Source organism: Eretmochelys imbricata, chromosome 10 (assembly GCF_965152235.1).
Source record: "Eretmochelys imbricata isolate rEreImb1 chromosome 10, rEreImb1.hap1, whole genome shotgun sequence".
In the NCBI taxonomy this organism is placed as follows: domain Eukaryota; kingdom Metazoa; phylum Chordata; order Testudines; family Cheloniidae; genus Eretmochelys; species Eretmochelys imbricata.
In genome coordinates this window covers 58321977-58339229 of record NC_135581.1, presented here as the reverse complement: position 1 = coordinate 58339229, position 17253 = coordinate 58321977, and the positions used below count along the sequence as shown (strand labels likewise).

Sequence of the window (17253 nt, the reverse complement as noted above, 5' to 3'; positions counted from 1 at the left end):
TTCTGGTACAAGTGATACCACATTTGCAGTCAGGAATTTTTCAAGCCGTTTTACTATAGCAAATGCTACTCAAAATGAAGATCCTTCCCATGATGGCAACTTTTTAGAGAAAATTTACTGAGATGAGACTAGAACTTTTTTAGGACCTTTTTCTGCTGGCTGTTAATTGTTCAATTGGAATATTGACACCAAACAAGTTTGGATTAATTATTATCCTTTTGACAGATAGCTGTACATTCCAAAACCAATAAATTATTAGAAGTTGTGGCTATGCTAGTATTCAGAGTAATATAGTTCCAAACAGAACTCATATCCACTTAAAAAAATAATATATCAGTAGCACTACATTTCTGCTGTCCAAGGAGCAGCAGGGCAGCAAGGACTGCCCATTCATTTCAGTGTGGGCATGACTCTGAACTTGGGGGATGTGGAGGAGGTGCCAGAATAGCCTGTGATGGTGAGTGCTAAAGTAATGATGCTTCCTTGAATCACAATGGATTAGGCAGCGCTTCTCTGATGCTTTTAAACTCCTGTAGGAAGCACAGCTCCCGTCTGGTTCTCCAGTTGTCCTGAAATAGCCCTTGATCCTAGCTCCAGCTTTCGCAGAGCTGACCAGCAGAGGAGTATATGTCTTCAAAAGGCCAAGTTCGGACACCCCTTCCGCACCACAACTTTCCAGTAAACCCAAGAAGGGCATCTGGACCTCTTTACTAAGCCTGCACTGGATGTAAAATAGGATGATCTTCTGGCCAAAGAGTTGCAAGGTAATACATTGAACAACCGTAAAACTATTTTTCCTATTCTCCTACAAGTGTTAGATATTTGAAAGAGAGGCCACATTGGGGAACTTTTTACACATAATCCCTTTAAAATCCCTACTCTCCTTACTTAATATTTAGTGACAGCCATAACACTTTACATGTAACTGGGAGGCAGAATAGCTATGAAGTGTTAATGACATTAGTAACCAGGGATGTTTTAAGTAAAATCATTTTTTACTCTGTCAGAATACCAAGTATAATATCAGTCTGGAGAGCAAGAAACCAGGTCACTCTTGATTTTTTTTTCTTTTTTTCTATTTGTTAGTAAACAGTGCTATCAACTAAGCAATGTATGGTTAAATAATTAAAAGTACACTGGATTTAGAAAACACGGTTCCTCACTAGAAGTGATTTAAGAAAAACTAACAATTTTAAAACTTCTATTTATACGTTAAACCTGTATTAAAGGAGTAGTTTTTTTCTGAACTATCAACCACTCACGCTCGGTTCCCATAACACCTTCAAAAATATTTTTATCTACAAGATGGTGACCAAAAGTAGGGGGCACAGAAATGCAAGTTGTAATTAAAAAAACACAGTTTGTAAATGATGAATAATGCTACGTTACCAAAATAAGGACTCATCAAAACAGGTACAGGATTTTTTTTTTTTTTAAACAATTAAAAGTTAATACGCAACTTCTCCAAGGCCTTGAAGAGGTCACCAAAATTTCCACTTCCTTTATGACTTACTGTAAACGATTTGTGAGCAGGATTTCCCTTCCACAACTAACCTGAGTAAACATGCAAGTTATTTTGTATTTAATAATGTGACTCGAGAACATATTATATAGTTCACATATTTAAATAAAGAATTCCTTTGAAAGCCTTAGTGTGTGGAAGAAACTGGTTTCTAAAACTAATCCATCAATGAATGTAACTAATTTGCATCATATTGCCACTGAGTTATAAAACAGTTTGACTGGGAGTGGCTCAGGAATCTGAAATCATTCATTTTGTGTTCAAAGTCATGAATAGAAGGCTGCCTTCCACTGGTCACCACATCCACTGTAACAGACAAAAGCCTTCTTATAAAGATGACAATATAATCCCCATTTACAAAAAACCCTTTTGTCTATTGAATAAGAGTTCATTGAGATGCTAATCATATGTTGCATTATGGTGCCTGAAAAGGCTCAAAAAGTATATTGTTTCAAAAGGCTCAAACACGGCTGACCAAAAATATTCCATCTTAAAGCAAAAAGATTCCTTTCCCTCCCCCACAACCTGGTGAATTAGCACTGAGAGGTGGTTGGTTTTTTTTTGTTGCCCCTCCAGTGCAAGCTGCTATCTATGTCAATCTGCATCTATTTCATGAGAGTTAGAAGTAGTTATAGATTATACAGCAAGAGGAACTAAGATTTGTGTGCTCTTGTTTTCATTTTAAAAAGTTCTACGGAGCCTGTTTCATTAAACTACAATTACAAACAAGATTACATATCTAAGACAGTATGCTTTGAAAGGCAAAGAAAGTATAGGGTCTCACTGAATCATTTTGAGGTGTCTTAGTAAACATTATACATTAATTTTTAAAATATTTCCATGTACGGAAGCCCTGAAGTTATCCTAAGCTATCAACGAAAAATCAAAGCAAAATTAAAGAGATGATGATGAAGAAACTCTTCCCATTCTAACAGAAACTCAGGAGGACGTTAAAACAGCTGCCTCTAAAGCAGTGGTCTCCAACTTTTTTATGCCCAAGATCAGTTTTTTGAATCTAAGGGTAACCCAGAATCTACCCTGCCCCTTCCTCAAGGCCCCACCCCTTCCCCAAAGCCCCGCCCACTCCACCCCCCATTGCTCACTTTCACTGGGCTGGGGTTCACAGTGTGACAGAGGCCTCTTGGCTAAGCCTGGGGAAGGGGGTTGGGGTGCAGGAGGGTGTGAGGGGTGCAGGCTCTGGGAGGGAGTTTGGATGTAGGACTGAATATGGGGTGCTGGCTCTGGGAGGAGGTCAGGACTGGGGCTTGGGGTGTAGGAGGGGTTTCAGGGTGCAGAAGGGGGTATGGGGTGCTGGCTCCAGAAGGGAGCTCAGGGCTGGGGCTTGAGGTGCTGGCTCTGGGAAGGAGTGTGGCTCCCACTGGGCAGCGGGCGCAGTGAGGCTAAGGCAGACTCCCTGCCTATCCCAGCCCCACACTGCTCCCGGAAGGGGCCAGCTTGCCCCTGCAGTGGGGTGAGCAGGGGGCACATGGCTCCTTGCCAAAATAAGGAAGCAACTGACACAGGATTATGGAAAATAGATCTTTTAAAACTTTATATATTTTTGACAAGATTATAAATCTGGTAAATAAAGCAAATAGTTTTGATGTCATGTACTGACTCCCTAAGCTTGAGAGCCCATGCTGCAACGCCCATGCTGTTTTTTTAGAATGCGTTAGCTTGAGCTCCAGCTGCAGTATAGACAGACCCAAAATTGAATCGTGAATAGGGTACAGTCATCAAGTGGGGATGTTTCTAGTTGGGTCTCAGTGATCAGTTCCTGGCCCTATAACTACTTAACATTATCATCAACGTGCACAAGCAGATGCAAAGGCTCAGGGAGTGGTAAGGAAGACAGGTCACTGGTACAAAGCAATATGGATCACTTGGTAAGGCTGAACATATTTTATATGGCCAAATGTAAACTTATACATTTAGATCAAAGAATAGAGTCTACTTGCAGAGTAGGGGACACTATCCTGGAAAGCAGTGACTCAGAAAAGGTATGTGCTCTGCAGCGGATAAATCAGCTGAACACCAGCTCCCAGTGTAGTATTGTGTCCAAAAAGGCTGCTGCGAACGTGATCTTTGGATATATGAAACAGGGAATCGCAAGTAGGAGTGGGGAGCTTTTATTACCTCTACTGTGTTGGTGTAACCACTATTGGAATGCTCTGTCCAGTTCTGGGGTCCACAATTCAAGAAGGATGTTGATAAATTGAAGAGGGTTCAGAAAAGAGCCATGAGAATGATTAAAATATTAAAAAATAATGCCTTACCTTACAGCAATAGACTAAAGGAGCTCAATCTATTTAGTTTAACAAGAGAAGGATAAGGGGGGACTTGAGCAGTCTATAAGTACCTACGTGGGAAATGAAACTTTGATAATGGGCTCTTTAATGTAGCAGACAAGAGTACAGCATGATACAATGGCTGGAAGTTGAAGCTGGACAAATTCAGAATGGAAATAAGATGTAAATTTCTAACAGGGCAATTAACCACTGGGAAAACTTACCAAGGGTGGAGGTGGATTCTCCATCTTAGGCCATTTTTAAATCAAAATTGGATTGTTTTCTATAAGATATGCTCTAATTTGAACAGGAAATAATTCAGAATGTACAGAAGTCTTATGGCCTGTATTACACAGGAAGTCTGACAAGATAATTACAATGGTCCCTTCTAGCCTTACAATCTACAACCTTAGTAGCTAGCATTTTCTGCACTTTCCCATCAACTGAAAATTCCCATCAGAACAGTGTTCCAGAATGCTAGCTGCTGGCTGTTACTCTGCACCTTTTAAGTACCAGTCTGAAGGAGTCTGGGACCCATGTGTGCAGGGAAAGCTGTTGCTTTCTACACTGCTAAATTGGGTATCTTTCTTACCTAATTATATTAATCTAGGAGCACTTTAATGTGAATTTAGATTACTCATCCCTCCTTTTGGATACCACAGAACTTCACAAGAAAGCACCATGGTCAGTATGTGACATTTTAACAAGCTCAAGGGAAGGCTTCGTGTTTACTTTGTAGGAAAGATCTCCACTAGTACACCAGTCTTGCAGCTAGAGGACTAGCCCAATTAGCGAATAATAAAACAACAACAAAAGTTTGAAGTGGGGTAAGGTTTGTGCCTGCTCTAGATTCCTTTCAGACATAACTGCACATGGATCACTTCAGGACATCATGACTCGTACTGTTGTATGATAATGAGCATCTTGTAATATTTGTCTCCATAAACCCCTGAGTTTGAAACTTACCAACGGCTTAGGCAGTTTGACATTTAATGAAAACGTTTTCGCTTTGTCTACAGCACAAAGTGGGAGTACTTACTAATATCGTCTTCATGATAAATGACGGAGTGAAATGGTAGGGTTCTGTCCTTAATATATCTCTCTGCTGGCTCAACATAAAAGGTGCCACTGTGAGTCTGGATGAATCCTTCAAATCTTCCATCAATAACAGATCCGTGGCTAAAGCTTCCCTGCTCACCTATTAAAGAAAGCAGCAAATGTGTTTTGAAAAAACAACATTTATACCCATCTCAAAACATTCTTACAGTTTATATACAAAAACAATTCCAAAGAATACACTCTGAAATCAATACAGGGAAACAGTGTGTGAATTAACCTTACTTACGAGAGTACACCTGAAATATGAATTTGAAAAGGAAAGTCTGAAGAACAAAGCTCTAAAACTAAAATTCCCATGACCACCTCAGATATATTTTTATTCACATGCAAAACAGTTAACATACAGAAAGTAATAGGTACTCAGCAAAGTCCTGTACTCATGATCGTCCAGAATATGAGCCTAATTCCTAAAATTCCAACATTGGCAAACCAAGAAATGCAGAATTAGGGTCCTCTTACATGTATCTTAAAAGGTTAGTGTTACAAGAACAAAATAAGTGTTAAAAAGCAAAACATTGAAAAGTGTTAAAGCAATACTTTCCCACAAAACCAAGTGATTCCCCCCACAGGGATTGCTACAGGAACTGGGATTACCACAGTATCATAACGCCCTTTCCCTAACCAAGCCCTGTACAGCTCCAAATCAGCACTCCTATTCAGGCTATTAAATGGACACTCACTGTATTCTGTAAAGCATCAGTGATCTGAATACTTGCTACTGGTTGGAAGAGACTAAGGGATGATGAAGACTCCTCTGTTCAGGCATCAAGGATTAAAAAAGAATTAAGCTCATATGGGAAAGTCATTTCAACTTTTAATTTGCTTATTTGCCAATGTTTAAATTGGGGAAGTTAATCTTATGTTCTGAAATAGAATGAGGCACAAGGCAATGGCGGAGCATGTATATCCTACAAATATATTTTTCCATGTGAATTTCCAGTTTTCAAAAAATTATATAGGGCATGATTAAGGGGCAATTATAGGACCAAAGGGGTGCTGTAGAGAGGCTTTGCTAGCACTTCTCACATGTCTACAGTTAGCAGTTGGAAAGACCAGCAGGACTGGTGAGTAGAGTTTCAGCCTGGGTACCCCTTTAGGACCCAGCAGATCATTTGCATTTGAGAATGGCTCTGATTCCAGAGACAAGATGAACCCAGATGAATCTGTATGTAGTCTCCACATGCTTAAAACTCAATCACAAGAGTCAGATGGAGGAGAGGATCTGAACTCATGGTCACTGGGACTGCAGATGAGCACCAGCCTCCTCAAGCAACCAGCTGAGTTGAGGTGAGTAGATCAATTGCCAGAGCCTCTCATTCACTAAGCATTTCCTTGAAGAGCGCAAACTGATCTTTAGTCTTAAGATGAGCCTCCTACAATTTCCCTGACCTTACATCCCACCCGTGCAAACTCTGAGAACTACGTACCAGTCCATGGTATAAGCTTTGCCTGCTTATTTTCAGCTCCCTACCCTAGCTTCACTGTGTACCTGATTTTACAGCACTTAGCAAATTAAAAGCTGGTCATTTGTGTGACCCTCTCTCACGAACCCTTTAACCAAATAACCCCAGATTTCCACTACATAGCTTACCTCAGACTCCGACAGGACATAGCTGTCTTGAAGACAGTCTGGCTATACACAAGCATTCAAGCACTTTGAAATGTAAAAGCACAACATTTTGTAGGGGCTGTATCCCCAAGACAACCATGAAAAAAAAAAAATGACCGCAAATTTACACACACACACACACACAAAATTTGAGCCCAGAACACACTTAAGGAAACCAACTATGTATCCCTGCATGTCTTCCAACTTTGGGGGGGATGGGGTGCAAGGAGGGGTGCAAGATGGGGAAGATACCATAAGTACATCACTTTGTAGATGGTGCTCTCTTATGGAGATACACAAAAGATTTTGGTTCCCATTAACAATGTATGAACCACCAGTAGGGGAGACCACTCTTCTCCCCCAGAGTTTACATCTCCAGTTATATATATTCTGGAATGCAGGCATTTATAGTTAATGACTGAGTTATTGATTCTATGCTGGTGAAGACTCTCTGGATTCCCTTCACCATTCATTCATGTGAGCATAAAGTTATATAGTTCAAGGTATGTGAACTCTTGAATGGAAGTAAATTTGAATGGGCATCAAATTCAATTTTTCATACTCTATCACCTGTAGCCATTTCATAATCCTTGTAGAAACTTAGCAGAAAACTTCAAGTTTTTCCAGAAAGCATCATGGGGAAGGTCAGGACTAGCTTCCACATTCAGCTTGTTCCAAGGGCTAAGCACCAGATTACACACAATTTTTACAGGGGCCTCCTTTTGGTATATGGGTGTCTAATTTCACCACATTGCTTGTCAGAATCCCTCAGGTACCATGTTGCCTGATAATGTAGTTGGGCCACTTAGTAGTATAACTGGATAGGGGATGGTCAAATCAAGTGTTCAGCCATCTGGTTTAGTTCATCTTTAAGTGAAAATATACAGACTGAAGTCACCATCTGTTTGAAAGGAAGGAGGGAAGGAAGGAAAGAAAGAAAGACTATATTCGGAAGTGCAGTACCCACATTCTTGAAAAGGTACTTAAAATGAAGGCCATTCAGACTCTGAATGACTCCAAAAAAAAGTTAAGAAAATATTTTGCAGTAAGTCCACCAAAACTAAGTTAGGAAAAGATTAATCAACGGTCCATGCATCACATTTTAGTATTTTTTCAATTAAGGAAATTTTAAATTAATATTTTTGAACAATTTGATCAAATATTCTCCACTTCATAAGTCAAAGCAACATTAAAATAAAATAGCATTTGCTTAAAATCATTGCACTTTTTAGTCAATGTGAAATTGTTGTACTTACCATATATGTGTCCAGTGTAAATATGGGAGGTATCATAATCAACTACTTTATTTGATATTTCTACTTTGAAGTCATTACTAAAGAGGGATGTATCTCTCTTCATTCTAAGGTTGAAGTGTCTATGAAGTAAACAAAAGATAGTAAACTGAAATATAATTTCAATTACACAAGCACTGCTGAATACAGACTGTGTTAAAATGTAGGTTGTAAATACACCCTGCAAATCCTTTAAAAATATTACCAATATGGAAACAATATTCCTTACACAGAGCATGAGACAGGCAAACATATTACAAGAATGATTTCAGTTCAGTACATAATGGCATTCAGATGTTTCTGATGTAACTGTACTAACAAAATAATGTGAGAAAGAAATCATGGCCAGTCTTAAAGTTCACAAACCTAATCTTACCTGCTCAGCCTTAACTATGGATTTTGTTCTCACTCCTCCATAAAAGGCGGGAGTAACTGAAGGAAGAGCCATCTTTTCTTTGATAAAGTATTACAAAACTATTCAAGTTAGTAATCTCTTCATTTTCAGTTTATTTTGCTTGCAATTTCCAGCATAGAGACTTAAAGTCTAGGTATACTGTTGGCTTAATTGGATATGAAATTCAAAAATAAGATGGACACCAACACTTGTAATAAAAAGTCCACAAAAATGTGTAGGGATTACTACATGTAACTATAGCAGTTCAATTCTATCTAAATTGAACAGATTTACTTATATTTAACACTCAGACTACATTTAATCCCAATAGAAATATAAATGATCTCTCTTTGGAAATCAGGAGCACAAGTTTATGATTCAACCTCTAATTTAAGTGGAAGAAAAAGTTATCAAGACATAAAACACGTCAACTTGGTTGATTTTTTAATTTTTTTTAAAATAAACATGACAATTTTTACAAACTAACTTTGTAATTAATGAATAAAAACAGTCCTTTCACTAAGCCAAGATAAGGTTATTGTCTGAAAAATGCAAGAACTGAAATATCGTAATTGCTGCAATAACTAATACACCACTAGTGATCCACAACTATTAAGCCCAAAATTCATTTTGACTCCAATGCTATTATTTGTATTACAGTATGACAAGTGCCACATTACTGAAGAATTTTTTAAAATCAACAACTGCATAGACCAATTGAACAAAAATAATAATCCCCTTTACCTGGAAACTTATTTTAGTCATCTAAATTAATCAGGACTGCAACATTTAAACATTATGTTTTGCATGTAGAATCACCCTCCCAATACTAGAAAGCTCTTAAAATAAAATAAAATAAAATAAAATAAAATCAACCTGGGTTTTGTTTTTAATGAAGTTTGCAATATCAGTTTCATTTAGGTCTTATTTCTATTGTATGACTCTTCCTCATTACAGGAGTGCCTTACTGTACATTCAAACAATGAGATGGACATAGGTGCTGCTGCCACTGCTAAACACCAAAGGAGTGGATGCACATGAAGCCAGCCACCTAAGGCCGGGTCTACAGTACGCGGTTATTTCGGAATTAGCAGAGTTAATTTGAAATAAAACTGATTCTGTCTGCATGACCAAACCGGTTTTTTCGATTTAAAGGGCTCTTTAATCAGATGTCTGTACTCCACCTTGGCAAGTGGAGTAGCGTTAAAATCCAGATTGCAGTTCCGGGTTTCAGGTACTGCAGACGCAATTCAACGTTATTGGCCTCTGGGAGCTATCCCAGAATGCTCCCTTGTGACTGCTCTGGACAACACTCTCAACTCCGATGCACGAGCCAGGTAGGCAGTAAAAGCCCCGGGAACTTTTGAATTTCATTTCCTGTTTGGTCACCATCATCACAGGCGACCATGCCATCACAAGAGACCATGCAGTCCCGGATTTGCAGATGAGCTCCAGCATGGTCTGAACGGGAGGTACTGGATCTCATCACATGTTGGGGAGATGAATCTGTTGTGGCAGAACTACATTCCAAAAAAAGAAACACAAATACATATGCTAAAAAGTCTCCAGGGCCATGACGGAAAAAGGCTACACAGAGCAGTATCATACAAAAATCAAAGAGCTCAGGCAAGTATACCAAAAAGCCAGGGAGGCGAATGGGCACTCTGGGTCACAGCCCCATACATGCCGCTTCTACCATGAGCTGCATGCAATTTGGGGGGGGGGGGGGTGATGCCACCACTACCCCACCACTGTCCGTGGACACCTGCAAGGGGGGAGTTGCACGGAGAGAGGAGGATGAGTTATTGGAGGACGAGGAGGAGGACAGTGCACAGGCGGCAAGTGGTGAATCAGTTCTCCCCCCTAGCCAGGAACTATGCTTAACGCTGGAGCCAACAGCTTCCCCCCAATCCCAAGGCGGCCTCCCGGACCGTGACCCTGGAGAAGGCACTTCTGGTGAGTGAGAACCTTATTGGAGCCACGCGGTAGAGGGAAAACCCAGCCGCACTGAGCTGTTCATGTTTAGTTTAAAGGGCTCATCCCTGCTCAGAGCCTCATCGGAGCCACGTGGTGAGTGCTGGGGGTGTGTGTGGGATGTTGTGTGAAGAGATTATCCCAGAGAGCCTGTAGGCCCTCCTTTTATATGGCAAACCCACCAGGCATTGCTTGCTATGGCAAAGGGGGCCTGGCAGTTTGAAAGCATTGAAATGAACGCGAAAGAAGCAGAACCTGCATGCCCCTAGGGCTTACCATGGCTGCCTGCAAGCTGAATTCTGTTGGCCAGCTGCGTGTGATGGCTTACTCACACCAAAGTGGTAGGCACTTCAGTATAAGAGGCAAAATGCAACCTTGTACAGAAAGAACATGTGCTCTGCACTATGAATTGCCTGTTTCATGGAGAAAGTGTGTCCCCTTTGTTCTCTAAAATGCATCTTTTAAAATACTACCCTCCCCTTTTCTCCTAGCAAGGAACCAAATGCTCCCCTATCAGCAGCAGAACCTACCCAGCTCTAGAATCACATAGGAAGGGAACAGTGGCAGAAGTTGGAGATGCTGTCAAAGAACACATTTCCCTCACAACATACGTGCCTCATAACACAAAGGTTCCAATCAGAGCTTCACTGGCAGGCGGACTTGACATAACGTAAATTCACATGTGCAACACAGACGGACATTCATCCTTCTCAGGCTACAGAGACAATTATCCTTACTGAAATCTTGGATGGAGATTGTGTTACAGAATATTATCCTCCTCTCCTCTTGTAGAGACTCTTACTGAAATCAGGGACTCAGTGTTCTAGGTACTATATAAGCATAGCAAGAGATGGCCCTGCTCTCAAGAGCTTACAATCTAAATATACAAGACAACATAATATTACCTCCATTTTGTAAATAGGAAGCTGAGGAACAGAGATTAAGAGATTGCCCAAGATTCACACAGGAAGCCTGTGGCAGGGTATTACCTCCAATCTCCCTAGCCCCAGTCCAATGCCTTAACCACTAAACCATCCTTCCTAATTTGTTTTGTGACATAGATGCATATCATGATCCACTCTAATATTCTGGGACCGACATGGCTACAACTCTGCATACATCCTGCCTCAGACTAATGCTTACTGGTTAACCAGTTAACATTTTACATCTCTACTGGAAAGAAATTTCCTTTTTAAATTCCAGATTTGCATTTTTATTTTAAATGGTTTTCCATACATGGATATAGTAATCGGCTTTTTAAATAAGCCACAGCCATAACTGAACACAAGTAATTTATATATCAAAATAATTACAATAGCTGTTACAGGTACATGCCAAACTGGAAAATTTCATTACACAGAACTGTTAAGAGAATTTTTTTGTATTTGAAGAATAACTAATCAAATTAGAGAGACAAACCTGAAATAAGCACACACAAAAAGGGTTTTACTTGGCTTGTCATTTTCATTTCTGTAGTGATAATAATAAATACTGTTGACTCTTTCCATCTTTACTTTCCCCTTAATCTGCGGGCATGGAAACAGTTATCAGATCAATATTGACATCTTTTACATCCATTATTTAAACATACAAGAAAAAAACCAATTTCTCCCCCATACATTCAGATGTACACAATACAAACACATTCTGATTCATAGTTTATATAGTGAAACCTACTGTCCATTTGTGCTCACAGTATAAAAAAAATAATGGGGGTTAATGTCTGAAGTCAGTCACATTGTCAGTCACTTTCAATCCAATTTTGTTCCATATACACCTCAATTATATAATAAATATGTTCACTGTTAAAGTTTCTTAAAAATATCTTCAACATTTTCTTGATATTAAGACTCAATTTCACCTAAATTCAGAAAAATGGATAGTTAAGTCTATATCCAGACAAGTTTTTTTCAATACAAACACTAATATGAAATGCAATAAGCAAGCCTCCAAACACAACTATCCTTATATTTCTATGGCCATATTACTTCTTCAGTAATAAGAAACAAGGCACTAAGTTTCCTGTTCTCTAACCTACTCCATTATAGTGCACACCACTCCAGCAAAAAACAGCATGTTATTTTATGTACTAATCTTTTGAGAAAGTAATCTCAACCCTCAAAATTAACATCTGGTAGATTAGCTTTAAGTAAACTAGTAATTTATGACAGGATGAGAAATGCACACTGTTACACAGCCTATAAGATTAGGTAGATGAACTTTATATTTGGTAGTAAGAAGAAAACTAATGTCTCACTGAAAGTTTGTGTCTACAGGATGTCCTTATACATCCGATGAAGTGAGCTGTAGCTCACGAAAGCTTATGCTCATATAAATTGGTTAGTTCTAAGATGCCACAAGTACTCCTTTTCTTTTTGCGAATACAGACTAACATGGCTGCTACTCTGAAACCTGTCCTTATGTAAACAGTACATTTCTAGACATATATACTATATGTACTGGTAAACCATAAATATTTAGAGGTCGAATGACAAACAGATGGAAAACGGAAGAATTCACAGTCACAGAATAAAACTAAAATATTAGCTATTACTTTGTTTTGATATTACATTGACAAGTTACACAACTGCCCTGGTCACCAACTTCATCCATTTTAAACAATAAAGTTAATCCAGCTGATGATTCGCAATATAATGAAGTTCACAATATGCTCTTGCTTAGGCCTGGTCTACACACTGGTTTAAAGGTGTTGTTTTAAACAGACTGTTAAAACCTGTGTGTGGAGATTCTTATCAGATTATGCCTGTAAATCAAGATAAACTAATAAGGCAGGTTTAAACAGATATAGGTGTCCATACACAAGGTTAACAAGGTTATACCAATTTAAATACATTTTTAAAAGGATTTAAGTCAAACTGGTGTGTGTAGACAAGCCTTTGACTAGATCCCTGTGCTGAAACTCTAACAACAGATCTCCACCCTCACATCTGATGGACTGCTATCTTCCTCCTGGGGAGGCCCATGTGTGAAAGAATGACCTAGTCTCCCTGATTTCATTGGTGTTTGCTAGAAATCCTAGCAAGACCTCTGTCACAGCTGACTCAAGTGAATGGTATTCTTTCTAAAAGGAAATTCAAATATTTTTATTCTGCCTACAGAATCTTAACTTAGTCTATATGCTCAGAGCAAGGAATGATCCTTGATCTCTGTATTACATGTGATACAGTAGCATATTATTGAAAATAAAGTACTGTAAGACTAAACTTTTCTAGTTCTAATTCATATAAACTGAAGTCAATCATGAGCTATTGGAAAATAAAGGACAAGCTTATTATTATTATAGCTAAACATTGAAAACTACATAACTACTCAAGAGAGGAATGAAAAACAGGTGTAGGAATACTATATAATCAGGGCCAAATTCTCCTCTCGGACACACTTGCTCAGCTAAAGTAAGTGGAATTGAGAATGTAGCTGGCCTTATTACAAAAGGAAATTATATACAAAGTCAGAATTATTGGATTCAACCTAAAATTACACAGAGTAGGATAAGCAGGCTCCCTGTCTCAACTGACACTAAAATATTCTTCTGAGGTATTTACACATCACTCGTCAATCTTGCACTTTCTACTCCACAATGGCAATTGTTGAGGTAGGTTTGCTTAGATGGCCTGTACCTTATGATAAAGCTTTTTCTGTTGATAGCTGAGAATGGTAAGTATGGATTCCCAGGATGTACACAAACTGGCGTATAAGGTAAACTTCCAGTATCCACTGGAATTAGCATTCCTGATTTCTAAAGGCACCACTATGTTCTAGTATATGGGTAAAACTACAGACTACACACAAATGCTAATTAAAGTAGTGTGATTGAACTTTTTATTATGAACAGAGCAGTTTGAACGATCAGCCAGTCACAAGTAAAAACAGACTAGAGTTTTAAATAAAAATACACCCCTTTATGTTTTTACAGACTCACTTCACTCTTTCCTCATCACTTCCTACTCACCTAAATTAATTTACCTAAATTAAGAAATCTGTTTGTTCCAAAAATGTTTTTAATCAGATTATCTAACAGGCCTTCTCGGTCATTTGCACATACTCCAGGGTAGCAAAAGAATAATCAGTCATAACTCAGTAAGTTTGGTGAGTCACTAGCACTAATTTTTTCTAATGAGTTGCGGGAATTTTCGACTTTAATTCCAAGGGGAAAAAAATGGGAGCGGGATGAAAGTTATTTCAAGGATGAAGTACAATTTAAATTAAATTAAGCCCCAAACTTTAGATAGGCAGTGGTAATGATGAAATTCTGTACTACATATTTTAAAAGGTAGATATTGGTTTAAACCCACACAACATCGTCAATTTACAGTTTGGGATCAAAGTAGTACCTCGACAATAGGGCTCCTACCTTTGAATTTCTGTTCTTGGGGATTTGCATTGTAGTCTCATTTTATTAATGTGTTACCTATCATTAGCAATGAAAGCAAATGAACCATTTTGCTCAGTACAATTATGTAAACGGACATAGCAGAACTTCTTAAAATGTATAAACTGAATTGTGATACATTTGAAATATAGCTTTGACCTTCTCGCTTACAGCCACATATTGCTGAAAAAACTGAGAACACCACACAGGCAATACCAATAGCCAGCATAGGCTAAGATATGTTGCTTGAACACTGGTTAAATAATCTTTTTCACTCATTGCCAAAAAACAGATAGTGTACAAATTCTCTCATATTTCATGTTTGCCACATTAGCATAAAAGTACATTTCATACAGTGATGTTACCTACAGAGTTGAACTAAAATGTTCAAGAACTATGGTTTTAATCATGCTTACTACTGCTGATTTTTAGGTTTTGTTTTTTTCACTAAATAATTAAAATAACAGCAATAATAATCTATGATAGATTAACTGATTATATACAACCATGGAGATACAGTAATGAGCCATGTTTAAGTTACTGCATAGTTTGACTATTTTAAAGCAGTTTCAACAATTTTACTAAAAAAAATTTACAACTGTGAGGTCAGACTGTCCCTTTATCATAAAGATTTGTAGGTGAAACAACAGTTGCTACCTATGCTCAGACAAAACCTTGGTAGTTTCTCATAAGCTTTAATTATATCTACCACACATTTTATTTTAGCCCAAAAAGGTATGCACAGTATTACTGCATAAAAGCAAACAGTTGAAAACTTCTGACATGCTTATTTTGACTGAATATGATAACAGTTAAGGTATGCAAAACATTTAGTGTTTAATTCTGTATCAGGTTCCAAAAATAGGAGACAACTGTTATCCTTTTGCACAAGACAACTTGGGAAATCTCACCAAGAGAAGTTCCTGTAAACTAGGAAATGCAGCTCTAACCAAAGCAAAGACTAACAGGCATGTAAATGCAGCTTTAGAGTCCCTAATCTCCTCCTTCCAATTTCGCACAATTTGTTAGTTACTCTTTCCAACTTAAAGCAAGCTTCTAATTACTTTCTCTCTCCCCATAGTTGAATAGTTTCCACTTTTCCATTCCCAGTTTACTTCTTACACAAAGAACCTTACTACTTTCATTTATACTGAGACAAAAGCATTATTTTACAGACCAGATGAACAGGAATAAAAAACAGCCTCTGAAGCCCTGAAAAAGTCTGCATCTGGATCCAAACTTGAGTTTAAAGTGATCAGTCCAAACTGCAGGCATTTTTATAACAGAGAGCTCTTTCATATATATGTTTCAGTTCACTAAAAATTTCTGTAGGAAAAAATGAGCTAAGCATGCAATGGAACGGCTTACCCTATAAACCAATAGATTCTTTTTAGAGTCTGTGTTTTGAGTACCTTCTAAACACTGAAAAAACCCTGTTACTAATCTGTTCTATAACTGTTGTTTGAGATATACGGCACGTCCATTCCTCGCAATGTCGGTGCACCAAGCACCCAGCCACTGGAAATTTCTTCCTTCAGCAGAACCTGTTGGGCAGCTCAGGCTTCCCCTACTGCCATTTGCCACTGCATGCAGGTTTAAAGGGCAAAGCCATTCCTGCCCCTCCTCCCCCATTCTTTTCTGCTCTACCTCTGATGAGACAGGTAGGAGGGAGGGTTCTGGAATGGGCATGTACAAAACATGTCAAAGAATAACTTATGGAACAGGTTAGTAACTGTATTTTATTTTTTCCATGATTGCACACATGCATTCCACTCTTGGCAACTTTCAAACTGTAAGACAGGAGGTGGAATCAGAATCTATTTCAATAAAGATTAGAGAATAACTTGTCTCACTCCACCATTGTCACTGGAGCCTTGAGCCAAGGCTCTGACGTCCAAGGTATCCAAACACTCTTCCACTCTGGTTGTAGGTGGCTTTGGGTAGAATACAAGCAAATAAACTGGTTGGATTATGGAAGAAGAGGAAACCACCTTTGGGACGATCTTTGGATGAGGACGCAGGTAAGCTTTGTCCTTAAAATAGATCATATAGGATGTCCTGACATTAATGCCTGCAGCTCTCTATTCTTCTGGCCGAGGTAACGGCCACCAAAAAATGCCACATTCATTGACAGATGCAGCAACGAGCAGGTAGCCAGCAGTTCAAATGGGGAACCAATAAGTCTTGACAATACTAAGTTTAGATCCCCTGGGGAAATGGGCTCTTGCAATTGAGGATATAATTTGACTAAGCCCTTTAAAAACCTTATGGCCAGGTCATTGGAGAAAACAGAATGATTGTCCACTTTAGGATGGAACACTGAAATAACAGCCAGATGTACTTTGATGTTATAACTGCCAAATCTTGGTGTTTCAGGTATATGTAGTCCAGAATTTGTTGAACTAATGAACCGGTCAGTGATACCCCATATTGGCAAGACCAGATGGAGAAACATTTCCATTTAGCAAGTAGCTCTCACAGAAGGCTTTACTTCTTGAACATCTTCCAAGCAAGCCTGATCTTTAGCATCTATCCATGGAGCATCCACGCAGTTAAGTGAAGGGACCGTAGGCTCAGGTGGAGTAGGCAACAGTGATCCTGGGAGATTAGGTCTGAGTCTACTGGAAGTGAAATTGCAGGTTTCACAGACAGTGCCAGGAAAGTG

At 38.8% G+C, this 17253-nt stretch overlaps 1 protein-coding gene across 1 annotated transcript in view; it reads right to left on the bottom strand.

Annotated features, from left to right (window-relative positions):
* Positions 1 to 17253, bottom strand: part of ADAM10 (ADAM metallopeptidase domain 10) — a 126119-nt gene that overhangs the window by 53401 nt on the left and 55465 nt on the right. The window contains exons 3-4 of the mRNA XM_077828107.1: positions 7795 to 7913; positions 4850 to 5008 (exon numbers count right to left, since the gene is read on the bottom strand). Of these exons, the coding sequence (XP_077684233.1) occupies positions 4850 to 5008; positions 7795 to 7913 (278 nt within the window). The remainder of the gene's footprint in view (positions 1 to 4849; positions 5009 to 7794; positions 7914 to 17253) is intronic.